We start from the raw sequence: 12,508 nt of genomic DNA on the forward strand, positions 1-12,508 counted from the left end.
ATGGGTCGTGACAGAAATGAGTTCAGATGGAAAGAGGTCTAGTTTAAGTGTCTAAATGAAAAATGGTGTCAACTTTAAGTGTTTTCGTATGTATTACGCCTATATTTTTTATATATAACATTAAAAAATGCATATATATATATATATATATATCGACTCTTATTTTGAGAGTGGTTATAAAAATAACAACAAATACATGGAAAAGGGAGGCCAGGAACCTTTAAGGAAAATACCATTCCAAATTTGAACTATTTGGAGTATAACTCTCTCATAGTCAGAAACTCCAATGAACGCCAACGATCAAAATAAGTAGGAAGGCATTTTCTGTTGCACAACACACGAGATTTTCTGGGAAATGTTGCACAATATTTCAGTTGCATGTGTAAGTGGGGAAGGGGGAAAAACGAAATACAGACGCTGCAATTTTTATACTGTATTTCTATATAACAATGTGCAACCAATCTCCCCAGATACAAGAAAATGTTGGACTTCAAGTTTTAAAGTTATGTAATCATATGCAAAATATGCTGAGAAGACTGAGATTAGTATCATTTTTCAAAGTATACCAAAATTGTTCTTCATGGTCTATCTCTGTTTTACATTATCAAACTCATAGCTTGGGTGTCACATCCGCAAAAAACCAATCTCTTCATTGCGCAGACAACATTGCAGCCACCTTTTGAAATGTTAGTGGTCTATCTGTTGCCACACAGTTTGATGCTGGAAAATCAGGAAGTAATCAAGAGTAATAACACTTCTCTAAACTGCATGTGGGATTGGCAGAATCACCAAATCTTATTTTTTGCCCAGAAGAGGAGAAAGACAACTCCAATGACAATAGCGACAGGAGCCCATTTCCGAATCAGAGCCTAAGTTATGAAGATATGAGTCAGTATATTAAAGTAATCGCAGATAAAAAAAAATAAAGAACGTATTCCATGATAAGATAGGAAGCAAATCTGATACATGCCTACATGTTTATGCTAGTGCAAGGATCTAACAAGACACCTAAAACTAGAACCAGACGGGGACAAAATTTCATTCCCATTCTGTTGGTTTGTCCTAGTCACAAATGAGAGTGAAGCAAGTGCAAGTTTCGAGGAGTAATGGCAGGAAACAGAAGTCCTCAATGGTGATACATCATGGTTTAATATTTCTCCATCCTATTTCTTAACCATAGGCCTCCAAATGGTCTGTTCAACGATAGAAAATTTCCATCCACAATCAACTGGAGATCGAGCCCCATAATCTTCTACAGTGCCATCCTACATGATATGAATCTGTGTGTGCATTAGAACTTAAAGAACAAATCCCAAGTTTCATGTTCCTTGAAACATCACCACTTTGCATTCTGACTAATGAAAAGTGGAAAGTACACTTCCTGCCAAGAATATGAGCACATTATCTTAAATTTCCATGGCACTAACCTGACGATTTAAATCTCTTGCTTTATCAGCATATATGCGGGATTCTGATGTCAAGCGACTGGACATCTGACTGACCTCTGCAGAAATTCATATTTGAACAATCAAATCTCTAATATCAAATATAAACTATAGGAGATAATCCCATGAAAATAAGAAGGATGAAAAAAGAGAGAACCAACTACATGACAAATGATACATGATAGCAAGAGTATTTGCTGATCGATATTAAAGCTTAGAGTCTTATGACTGACAGAAAAACATATGTGTTTGGATTTATATCAATCAATCAACTATTCCTGATTCTCATTAGTTGGGGTAAACTAAATAAATCTCTTTTTTTTAAGGTGCAGTGCGCCAGGCCTAGACTGTAGTGCAACGCCTAGGCGACACACGAAGGACCGGATAGCAAGCTACCCTAATGGACCTTCCCCCTTAAAAAATTGAGTTAATATCGTGTGGGCCGATGACCCACATATCAGCTATTAAACTGATAAGAAGTTAAGAACAGATAAATCTCTGCACCATTCCGCTTTATTCAGATTTATTTCATTCCAACTGGCCCTCAGGATTTCTCGGTTATAGAAAAATTAAATAATGTCTATTAAAACAAATTAAGAGCTCTCCAAAACTAGAAGTTCTCTATATCTCACTTATTCCTAAAAGGACGTACATGTCTCTAACTAGAATAACAGGACTCCTGACAAACACATGAACTAATGTGATATAACAACTAATAAGCCTTAATCCAAATTACCTGGACTTGAAATCAGTTATATGAACCATTTGCTTCCATCACATTCTATTCTTAGTTGTGCTTTCGATTACTGTGATGCAATAAAATGTCACAACTGACGCAACTCTTAACTTTAATTTGACAAAGGTTGATTGTGGCCCACCCTTTTGCACCACATGCAGCATAGGCTTTGTGAATATTAGAGCAATAACCTACTTTTGAGAATATGAAGACTTCAAGGATAATAGCTCATCTGACAAATATATGCCGTTTGGAGGAAAAGGCAGAGGTAATACAAGAAATACATGGAGGCTTTAATTTGGTAGCCTTATGATCACTGAAATGACGAGTATAAAAATTTGCTTTCCAGGTGTACAGAACGGAGAAAAAAAAGGAGGAACGAATACTTCACAAGTCATAACAAATAGGCATTACCTCTAACTAATATTTCAGGATGACAAATAAACTTAAAATTAAAAAGCAAAGTAATAGCATAAAATACTCGTGAATAAAGAAATTGTCAGACAGTATTTGGTAGCCTTTCAGGGCTGAATTAAAGCAGAACACACTAAGCATCAGTAACTTCACAGATATTTACAAGATGAATGAGGAAGTGCTAAGGTTAGCACAACAAACTTTTCCAAATATTATGGGATGGTAATGAGATCAGGCAAATACTGGAATGAGAGACTTACGATCCAACTTTTCACCAACACCTAAAACATCTTGTACATTTCGAGTCATTATCTGATGAACTTCGTAAAGTTCATCATTCAACTTTGTAATATTGCGCTGAGTTCTGGTGTCCTGGTACAGTTTCTTTGTCCTCTGTATAAATGTATCTTTTGAACCGAGAAAAATTACAAATTGCAAGAAGAAGAAAAATTAGTATTCAAAAGAAGACCAATTCGAAATTATAAAAGCACAAAGTATAGGTAAGACCATACCAAATTTAATAAAAGCATAAGGCCTAGCAGCAGTTTCAATTTGACTCCCATTGACACGCTCAAACTCATTCTTAAGATCTTCCAGGTATTGAAAGGCAAGTTTCTTGGGATAAGAGCGATCACACATTGTCAAATAACAAACACGGCCTTCAATGATATAACTGAGGTCATGAGTTAAGAGAGCACTGAATCCCCAGAGAGCACCTTACTTTTAGTTGGTGGAAAGAAAACTTTAGTATGAAACAGGCAGTAGTTAAGTATGTTTATTTTGTAAAGCCTAGCGCAATCATAGGTGTAACTTGGAAAGAAAATCCTGAGATTTTGTTCAATAAATCATGCGTCCATCTATAAGCTTAAACCTGCTATTTTAATCTGGAAAATGGATAACATAATGCTTAAATAGATAAAGTGCATACCATGACCAAAAGCAGAAAACAGAATCACAGTTATGATATGCATAAAATGCATCATGCCTATTGTTCAGCTTCTCCTTTTCTAAATGTATTTACCAGTTTCTGCAAATCCAAGGTTAGATGTCATTCAAATTATTACTTACTTTAGATTGAAAAAAGAATTGTATTGAAAGAGAAAAGGAGAGGATATATGGTAAGGGGCTAAGGACAAGGAGTCCTCCAATAGGAAAACAAGAAAGATCCCCTTAGCTCATCTAAAGCATTAAGCTGGAGCACTCTTCATCCCTTTGGCTATTATGTGGGTACTTTGAAGGGAAAGAATAACGGCAGTCTATGAATGAGAAAATTGACTTTGTACAGATGAGGACCTGTCTTTTGTTTCTTCATAAATTTCGGTCCAGTCCACCCAAGAAGAAGCCAGAGATTTGAAGAGAAAATTGACTTTGTACAGATGAGGGCCTGTCTTTTGTTTCCTCTTAAATTTCGGTCCAGTCCACCCAAGAAGAAGCCAGAGAAGCCCTCGGTAGTTATACTACTTCTGTTTATATCATGAAAATTCCCTGTTGTCCCTAACTTTTGCAAAAATAACTTCAGGTGCTAAGCAATATACTCAAGCGTATACCAAATTGTTGTTTCCCCATAAACTGTTGAAAAACAAAAAGGGAGGGGACAAATCATTGAATTCTTGAATATTCATTAGGGAGTCTCTAATGGAACCCCCTTCCACCCAAAAAATAAAATACAAAAATTAAAAAATGCAGTCCCACTCACAAGTGCATAAACAAAGTGACAAAATTCTGCGTCTTTCTCTGAGCTGGAAGTGTCCCTGTTGTTAGTGTTTAGTACTACTAATTCCTCCCCCCCCCCCTTCTTTTTTCTTTTTTTTTTCTTTCTCTCTCTCTCTATATATATTTCTTTTTTTCTAAAATTGTTTTTTATTGGATTTTTTTTTCTTTCTTTTCCTTCCCCTTCTTCCTCATCTCACTCTATCTAAGCCGAGGGTCTATTGGAAACAGCCTCTCTATCTTCACTAGGTCTGCGTACGCACTACCCTCCCCAAACCCCACTTGTGGGAATATACTGGGTTGTTTGTTGTTGTTGTTATTATTGTCTCTGAGCTGGAAGTTGTTACACATCATAATGTTGAATATAAGATTCAGTGAAGTTATCTGGAAAAGACAACTCTGTTACTTAGCTTGTACCATCTCACAATAAAATAAAATAAAATAAAATAAAAGGTAACTATGTGAGAAACTTCCATGAGCATGGCAATGAGAGATGTAACACACCAGTAACATCGAAACAGATGATATATGAAACAAAATAAAAGGATACTGGAAAATATAAGGCCCAGTTTCCACGGACATCCTTGATGCGTCAATCTGGCCCATAGAGAGGTTCTTGAACAAGGACTTGGCTTGCTGTTTATAGAAATCTGCATCTGGAACATCACGACCATCATCCAGCCCCTCAGCTAAAGGAAGACCATCAGTCACACGAGCAACCATTGTCAATTTCACCATCTTTCTTCCACAAGCATACAACTACAAGCAAACACAATAAGGTAAGAGCTAAACTTGCAGATTTGAAGCAGGAAATGTTACAAATAAGTTCATACTTTCTATTTTTTTTTAATGGTAACATTTTATACATCAACACCAAGAATATGCTGGCAACAGTATTTACACAAGGCTTCCAGAAATTGTAGAATAGATTTTGTATCTCCTATACAAAACTCTTTACACCGAAAATCAAAATTTAAAATACAATTCATTTAACTACTTGTATAGAGTTACTCCTATCTTCAAAACATCTGTTGTTTCTTTCCTTTGTCCACCAAATGCAGGCTGGGATGATCTTCCACCATTTTTTCTGTTTGACCCATCTACCAGCATAGTTCCAAGCTTTCAGTAGGTCACATGTGCAACAAGTCCTTGGACAGTTGATTCCAACAACGCCTTTTTATGGGACTTTCCTACTTTCAGGTCCAATAAGTCTCAGGCTTTTCTTGTGCAAGAGTAAAAAGATAGCAAGTAGCTTCTCTAAGATGCATTTTATTCTTTTACTTTATCTCTTGGAATCCAATGACTTTTGCTCTCATTTAGAGACTATAACTTCAATCCAATGACTTTGTACTATGTTAATCCAACTAAACCATTCAAAGTTAGCAAAGATGTATGACTTTGAAGGCATTCTATTAAAATTTATCAAACTCTTCAATGCAAGATAAAATCATCTAAAATGTATAGTGTATGAATACTGAACAGAAAATTTGATATTCCTAAGGGAATTAGAGGCGATTGAGATCAAATTGATATAATGATTCAAATGAGCAGAGTAAGTTGAAAAATTATGTTGTTCAGAACTTCAGATTAGGACTTCTAGAGATATTTAACACTCCCTACGACTTTGCACTGGTGTAGTCCAATAATTTTCTAATATCCTATCATTCCCACCTTATATAACATACTCCCATATATGATAATAACTTATGCATTATACCCTGCTGATTGCAACGTTCCATTAACCTATGAGCGTGTCAATGACCTGCCCCAAAATGAAGCAGCTTTCCCTGCCCCTATCGCCCTTTGTGTAACTTAACTATAGAAAAGAACAAGGTATAATGAATTCAAATTTTCGAGAAAGCAAATCCATTGCAGAACTTAAGAGGTCACCTTGACCCGTGGCAAGTTGAAGCTATTTAAAATTTCATAAAAAGGATTCACCCCCAAAACAGTTTCCTCTTTGAACTTATCAAAGACCTACTAAAATGAGCTATATTCCTCAAATATTACTCAAGAGACAAAAAATGCATAATTCGGCACCAACTAATTGGGATAAAAACTTAGTTGCTGTCATTAGATTTACACTAGGTCCAGTTTTGCCTAGAATTTAGAGAACCTCTACTTTGCTTTGGAAGACAAATTACTTAGTGTTGGAATGAAGTGAGTCCCCATAAAGCAAAATAAATTATTTTGATAAGGTAAATTGTTTTAATGAAAAGGAAGAGAACTCCCGTATACAAGAAGTATACCAAAAAGTAGAGAATTTACATCAGAACATGATTCTCTATTAAAGACGCCCAATCTTCTATACAAATAGGGGCTATACGAGTGCACCAAAAAGCGATCAAATATAAAAGACTATTCTTAAGATGTGAAAAAGGAGACTCAATCCCCCCAAGCTCTCCTATTTCTCTCCCCCCAAACTATCCACATGAGAGCTAACGGAGCGAACTTCCATGCCTTTTGCTTTCTTCTTCTACAGAAACCGGCTCAGCTATATAGCATTTCCTTTAGAGCAAAATAAATATACATAATTCATAAAGCTGATCCCAAATCGTTGGGATTTAGGCGCTAAGTTGCTCTGACACGACAGTTTAGGTGTCACACCCATCTCGACACGACACTAGTATGGGGTGTGGGTATGGGATCCATACCGGATTTGGTCAAACAATTTTGGGTACTTTGACCACGGCGGATGAAAAAATTTGGGACGAGATACAATTTGATTCCCGAAATCAGAACCAAAACTAGGGTAAATTTGAAGAAATAACATACCATATCTAGGAAATTAATCCTTTACTTATCTATAACTTGAGAATAAAAAAGAAATTCACACTACAAAATTTCTCATAACTTAGAGATATTTTTGTATTTTTATTTTTTCGAATTATTTTTAGCCGGATCACCGCACCCATATCCGTACTAGGATCTGTATCCCCAAATCTTAGAATTTACATCTCGAAGGATCCGACCTCTAGATCCGCACCTGTGTCCGAGCAACTTAGAATCAGGCGTAGTAAAGTACATAATTCAAGATGTACAACATTGTGAAATTAGTTGCATAACAATTGAAGCACCCAAGGGTCTGGCTAGTGATCAATGAAGTCGCAGGAGAACCATCAAGTCTCAAGTTCAAATCCCAACAGAGGCAAAAAAATACTAGGTAATTTCATCCAATCTGCCTATAGCTGGTACATGATGAAATAGGCAGGGTGCCCACAATCTGGCCCAGATACCACCATCATTAAGGAAAAAAATTGCAGAATAATTATCTATAGAACAAAAACACCTTTGCAAATGTAACCTAACATTTCACATATGCAATAAGATTCACTTACAGAAGTTCCATAAAATTTAAATTAAAATAAAAAAGATGATTAAGAAGATCGAATGTGAAAAAAAAAAACAATTAACAGGCGATTTCAGTCCCGATCGAACTGTATGAATACTAGTATTTGAATCCTCTATATCAATTTCGTTCTAGTGGGACCCATTTCATCAGAATACTCAACCATTTAGGTAAACGAAGCACATTGACATAAATAAATTGCAAAAAAAAAAAAACGTTAAATCTGTGACAGATCAAATTACCAATCATACGCGTCTTGACTCTTGACTACTACGTTGGTTGATCGATGGATGTAGTTCCCGATCTTCGGTTGTATTGGAAGTTTTTGAATTTTCTTCAGTTGATTTATGTAATTAAAAAGAGTAATTAAAAAGAGTAATACAGGATTCAGGGAAGTGGGGAAAGAAGAGGGTTTTGCATAGATTTGGGGAAAAATGTGTTCTAAAAGACGTTTGAAGCGTTGCGGAAGTATTTGGGACACCCTTTATCATTAACAAAAGGCTGACTAGTTAACTAGGATTAGGGGTGATTTGGGTCAAATTAGAAATAAAAAAAATTTGGGGTAAAATTTAAAATATTACAAAATAACAAAACTCAATCTTTTAATCTCACTTTTCAAATCAGTCTCTCTCCTTTTTCCAAACCAGACGTTACTACTCATGTGATTTTCCCCCAAACTTCTTCAATTTTTCTCTCAAATTCAATATCCAAATTCAAGAGTACTATAGGGCTTCAAAAATCGACTTCATTCCATTCATATTTTCTTTAAAGTAGAGATTTCATTATCAAGTTAAGTTTTTTTCTTTCTTTTTTCTACCATATTGATAAACTCTAAACTTGTTATTTCAACCCTAAATTGATTTTTTTGGGTGTTTTTGTATCTTCTTGTTGTTGTTGTGTAGTTTTTGTGCATAAATTCTAGAGTTGTTGTGTAGTTGATATTTTTTAGCAGAAATTTGGTATTTTTATATTTTTTAATTGTAGCCGTTGATTGGTTGTTCCACGTGCCCATAAAATTAGTTATTGTGATGTTGAAACAGTTATATTGCTCTATTTTGGATTTGTGGAACGCTTTTTTGTCCAGATGTTTCAAACATGCCAGTTTTTTGCGCAGATAAAATGGCAAAGGGACGTAGGGTGGGACGTGTGTCAAAGACAGGTGGAAGAGGAAGAGATAAATCTCCTTCCAAAAGATCTAGCAAAAGAATTAAGACATCTCAAGAGGATGAGCTACAAAAATCAATTGTAGCTGAAATGGAAGTCAAACCTCTTCAGGTAGTAGAAGGAGGGAATGCTGGGGAAGAAGAAAAAGAGAACGAAAATGAAGAGGAAATTGAGAAGGAAAAAGAACAGGAAATAGAAAAGGAAGAAAAAGAGGAAGAAAGGAAAGTAAGAGAAGAAAAGACAAATGTTGAGGAAGAAGAATCAAAAGAGGAGACAACAATTGATGAAAGACAAGAGGAGACAGATATTGATGATGAAGCATCAGTAGAAAATACTGAAGAAGAAGCTTCAAGAGAAGAAGAAGAAGAAGAAGAAGAAGAAAAAGAAAAAGAGGCAGCGACAGAAAGAAAAAAAAAAAGAGAAAGAATGATAATGCACCTTCTCAATCTATTGAGGTAAACTTAATACGTTTCAAACATCTCTCTAGATGTTTGAAACATCTCTGTGGATGTTTGAAGTTTATGTCTAGATATTTGAAATATTTCCTAGGATGTTTCACTAAACATGACTGTTCGACATTGCGAGGTACAGGATGAGATGCCTGAGGATGAGTCTGGCAATTGCGAGGTTGAAATTGTAAAGCTTCGATCGGAACTTCCACCCTTAAAGTACAAGACATTTTTAGATGATAATGAGACATTCAACAAGAAGATCACTGTGAGATCCTCATTAGGATTAGCAGGTATGGGTGAGTTCCGAAAGTTGTTGCAGGATGAAGGCCTCGAAAACAAGTTTAGGAATAGTCCTTTCAGGCATTTTTTGGATTTTCCTGAGAGGCCACTGCTTCAAGCATCTATAGTGCATGGCCTTCTACTCCGTAGAGTATTGTCTGAGAAGACCAGGAGTTATGGTTTGATTATAAAAGATTACCAGTTTGCTTCGGCCTTCGTGAGTTCGCCATAATGACTGGACTCAACTGTGGACATTCTTACACGAATTCGAAGCTTCAAAAGTACCTTTTTGATGGTGAAGAGTTGTGGAAAATTATTGCCAAAGGAAAAAGGTCTGTGACTGGTAAAATGGTGCTTGAGTTGATCTTATGGATAATTATATGTCAACCTATTGAATACTTCAAATAATTGATCGTGAACCTATTGACCTTGCGAACATCAACCTATTTAATACTTTGAATAACTGATCGTCCACTTATTGATATTGTGGATAATTAAACATAGAATAATTGAATACATCAAATAGTTGACCGTGAACCTATTGACCTTGCGAATATCAACCTATTTAATACTTCGAATAATTAATCATCCACTTATTGATCTTTTGGATAATTATACATCGACCTATTAAATTGATTAGTAAATAGGTTTGATAATTGATAATCAACCTATTGACATTACGAAAAAGTAAATATCAACCTATTGAATACTTCAAATAATTGATCGTCAACCTATTGATCTCGTAGATTTAACGACAATCGATATCAAACATCTATCAGGATGTTTGAAGAAATTAGACGGTAGTAACATCAACATCAAACTACCATTAAATATAAACCTACTTAATACTTCAAATAGTTGATCGTCAACCTAATGATCTTGTGATTAATTAAATGTTAATTATACAGATCTAGATATCATTTAGTTCTCCAATAAAATCAACATCAAATTATCAAAACAAGTACAACAACAATGTCATTAAGCTACAATGGAGTTGCTTGTTCCTTCAGTTCTCTTCTTGCAAGTAGTTCTTTTGTGGCCAGTCCTTTTGCACATGGAGCATCTGTTTTGCTTCTTTTTTACTTCCCCGCTTGCTGGAATCCGCTTTGTCTTCCTTCTTCCCAGTTGAATTTCACATGAAGGTGGAGGTATTTTTCTCTCAACAAGCTCCGGAGGAACATCCCAACATTCTTCAGAAGGCACTGGATTAATTTCTATGACATATGCATTCACGTATGTGTCTATATAATAAAAGTCAGAAGTATAGTCATAAATGCTTGTTCCGTATTGATCACCAAACTCAACTCTAAGGGCTGCCATAGCATGTGGGCAAGGTATTTTGTCTAGGTCGAACTCTCTGCAAGAACATGTTCTGTTGTGTAGATCAACCTTTGCAACCACACCATGGCCGGTGATGCTGAAATCTTGTTGCCTTATTGGATGGACCAATAGCTTGTTGCCAAATGTTGCATTTTTATTAATCTTCTTTTCAACTGAAGGGACACAAATGGTTGGAGTGTCGAGGAACTGCATACGCCTCTCATGGAATTTTTGAGCAAACCTCCTATTAATAGCATCGAATAGGGCAGTGATGGAGAATTCTCTTTCGAGTAGAAACATTGAATTAACAGACTCAGCAATATTTGTGGTCAATACTTCATACCTGAAATAAGGATATATAAGACTTTTTGAGAATTTGGAATATAAGAAATAAGGGTCAAACATCTTGTAGAAATGGGAATGCAGTAACATGTTTCATGTCAAGTATGAAACATTTTAAGAGATGTTTGAAACATCTTAAAAGATGTGTGAAACACCTTCTTAGATGTTTGAACTGGAAAGTCCAGTAACCTGTTTCATAAGAGATGTGCCAAACATCTTAAGAGATGTTTCAAAGATATTTTACCAGGGGAGTTCACATTAACGTACCTGTTACCAGGGAAGTGCGCTCTGCTCCATTTGTGAAACCCAACATCCTCCTCAAGATATTTGGCAACTCTTACATCGTTAAGTTTGATTTGTTGAAAATGATCATTGAACTCATCAATCTTATATGCTTTAGCTGCAGAATAATAATGGTGAAGCAAATCTCCGCAACGAAAATTTTTGCGAAGATTTTCAGCAAAGTGCCTCATGCAAAATCCGTGATGAGCCTGAGGGTAAAATTTTGAGATCCCATTTGCTATGCTTATGTGCCTATCAGAAATTATACACAACTCAACACTGTCGGGGTGTATGCTAGACAATTGTTCAAAAAAATATTCATATGCGACATCACACTCCTTTTCTACTACACAAAATGCCACAGGAAAAATATGGTTCTCTGAATCTTGTGCCACGGCAGACAACAACACTCCACGATACTTTCCCTTCAAAAATGTCCCATCAATAGCTATGACTTTCCTCATAAACAAAAATCCCTGAATCCAAGCTTCATAAGCTACAAAAAAATACTGAAACTTCCCTTTGTTATCAAGCTTCAGTGTCGTCTTGCTTCCTTCATTTGCCTTCCTAAGCGCGTATCGGTACGCATCTAAAATTTCATACCGTGCTCTGGAGTCCCCCTTACCATAGCCTTTGCAATATGACCTCCCTTCATACACTTTCAATAACTAACATTATAACCCAAATCCAAACGAACTGTTTCCATAATTTCTTTGTTAGATGGACCCTTGCCCTCTTCAAACTTAGAATGGATGTATTCACCAATGACATCCGCTGAGGCGTGTGGATGCTTTTCTGTAAGATGTTGTGACCCGCATGTGTGCTCATTCTTGTATCTCATAATATAAAACCTATCAGTACTTATATATTTGACGGTTCGCAACCACCACTTGCATTTATTGTCTACACATTTGACGCAGTACATAAATTTAGTACTCTTCACTGATTTGAAACTGAAAGGAGCCTTCAAGGAAGCAAGCTTCAATGACACAACTAGCTCGCGCTTGTTTTTGAA

The 12,508-nt window shown here is 35.9% G+C and overlaps 1 protein-coding gene and 1 pseudogene across 2 annotated transcripts; both read right to left on the reverse strand.

Moving 5' to 3' along the window:
• Nucleotides 1-463: 463 nt before the first annotated feature.
• On the reverse strand, nt 464-8,150 carry LOC107801311 (25.3 kDa vesicle transport protein SEC22-1). 2 transcript variants are annotated; one of them, XM_016624621.2, is made up of 6 exons: nt 7,897-8,150; nt 4,856-5,064; nt 3,108-3,268; nt 2,856-3,002; nt 1,428-1,504; nt 464-869 (listed from the first exon to the last, which is right to left on the reverse strand). In XM_016624621.2, the coding sequence occupies exons 2-6, from the start codon at nt 5,041-5,043 to the stop codon at nt 786-788; spliced, it is 657 nt and encodes a 218-aa protein (XP_016480107.1). In that variant the 5' UTR covers nt 5,044-5,064; nt 7,897-8,150; the 3' UTR covers nt 464-785. The 2 variants fall into 2 exon arrangements, with proteins under 2 accessions (XP_016480107.1, XP_016480108.1); XM_016624622.2 differs by lacking the exon at nt 464-869 and adding an exon at nt 914-1,280.
• LOC142175023 (U2 spliceosomal RNA) lies at nt 1,772-1,952 on the reverse strand (annotated as a pseudogene).
• Nucleotides 8,151-12,508: the final 4,358 nt, after the last annotated feature.

The sequence above is a fragment of the Nicotiana tabacum genome, chromosome 20 (genome assembly GCF_000715075.1).
Source record: "Nicotiana tabacum cultivar K326 chromosome 20, ASM71507v2, whole genome shotgun sequence".
Lineage (NCBI taxonomy): Eukaryota > Viridiplantae > Streptophyta > Magnoliopsida > Solanales > Solanaceae > Nicotiana > Nicotiana tabacum.

Coding starts and splice junctions, on each gene's coding strand:
- LOC107801311 (XM_016624621.2), bottom strand. CDS start 5,043: ATGGTGAAATTGACAATGGTTGCTCGTGTGACTGATGGTCTTCCTTTA. Junction 3,269..4,855: donor ACTGGGCCTTATATTTTCCA/GTATCCTTTTAT, acceptor TCATGACCTCAG/TTATATCATTGAAGGCCGTG. Junction 1,505..2,855: donor TGTTGGTGAAAAGTTGGATC/GTAAGTCTCTCA, acceptor GAATTTCTGCAG/AGGTCAGTCAGATGTCCAGT.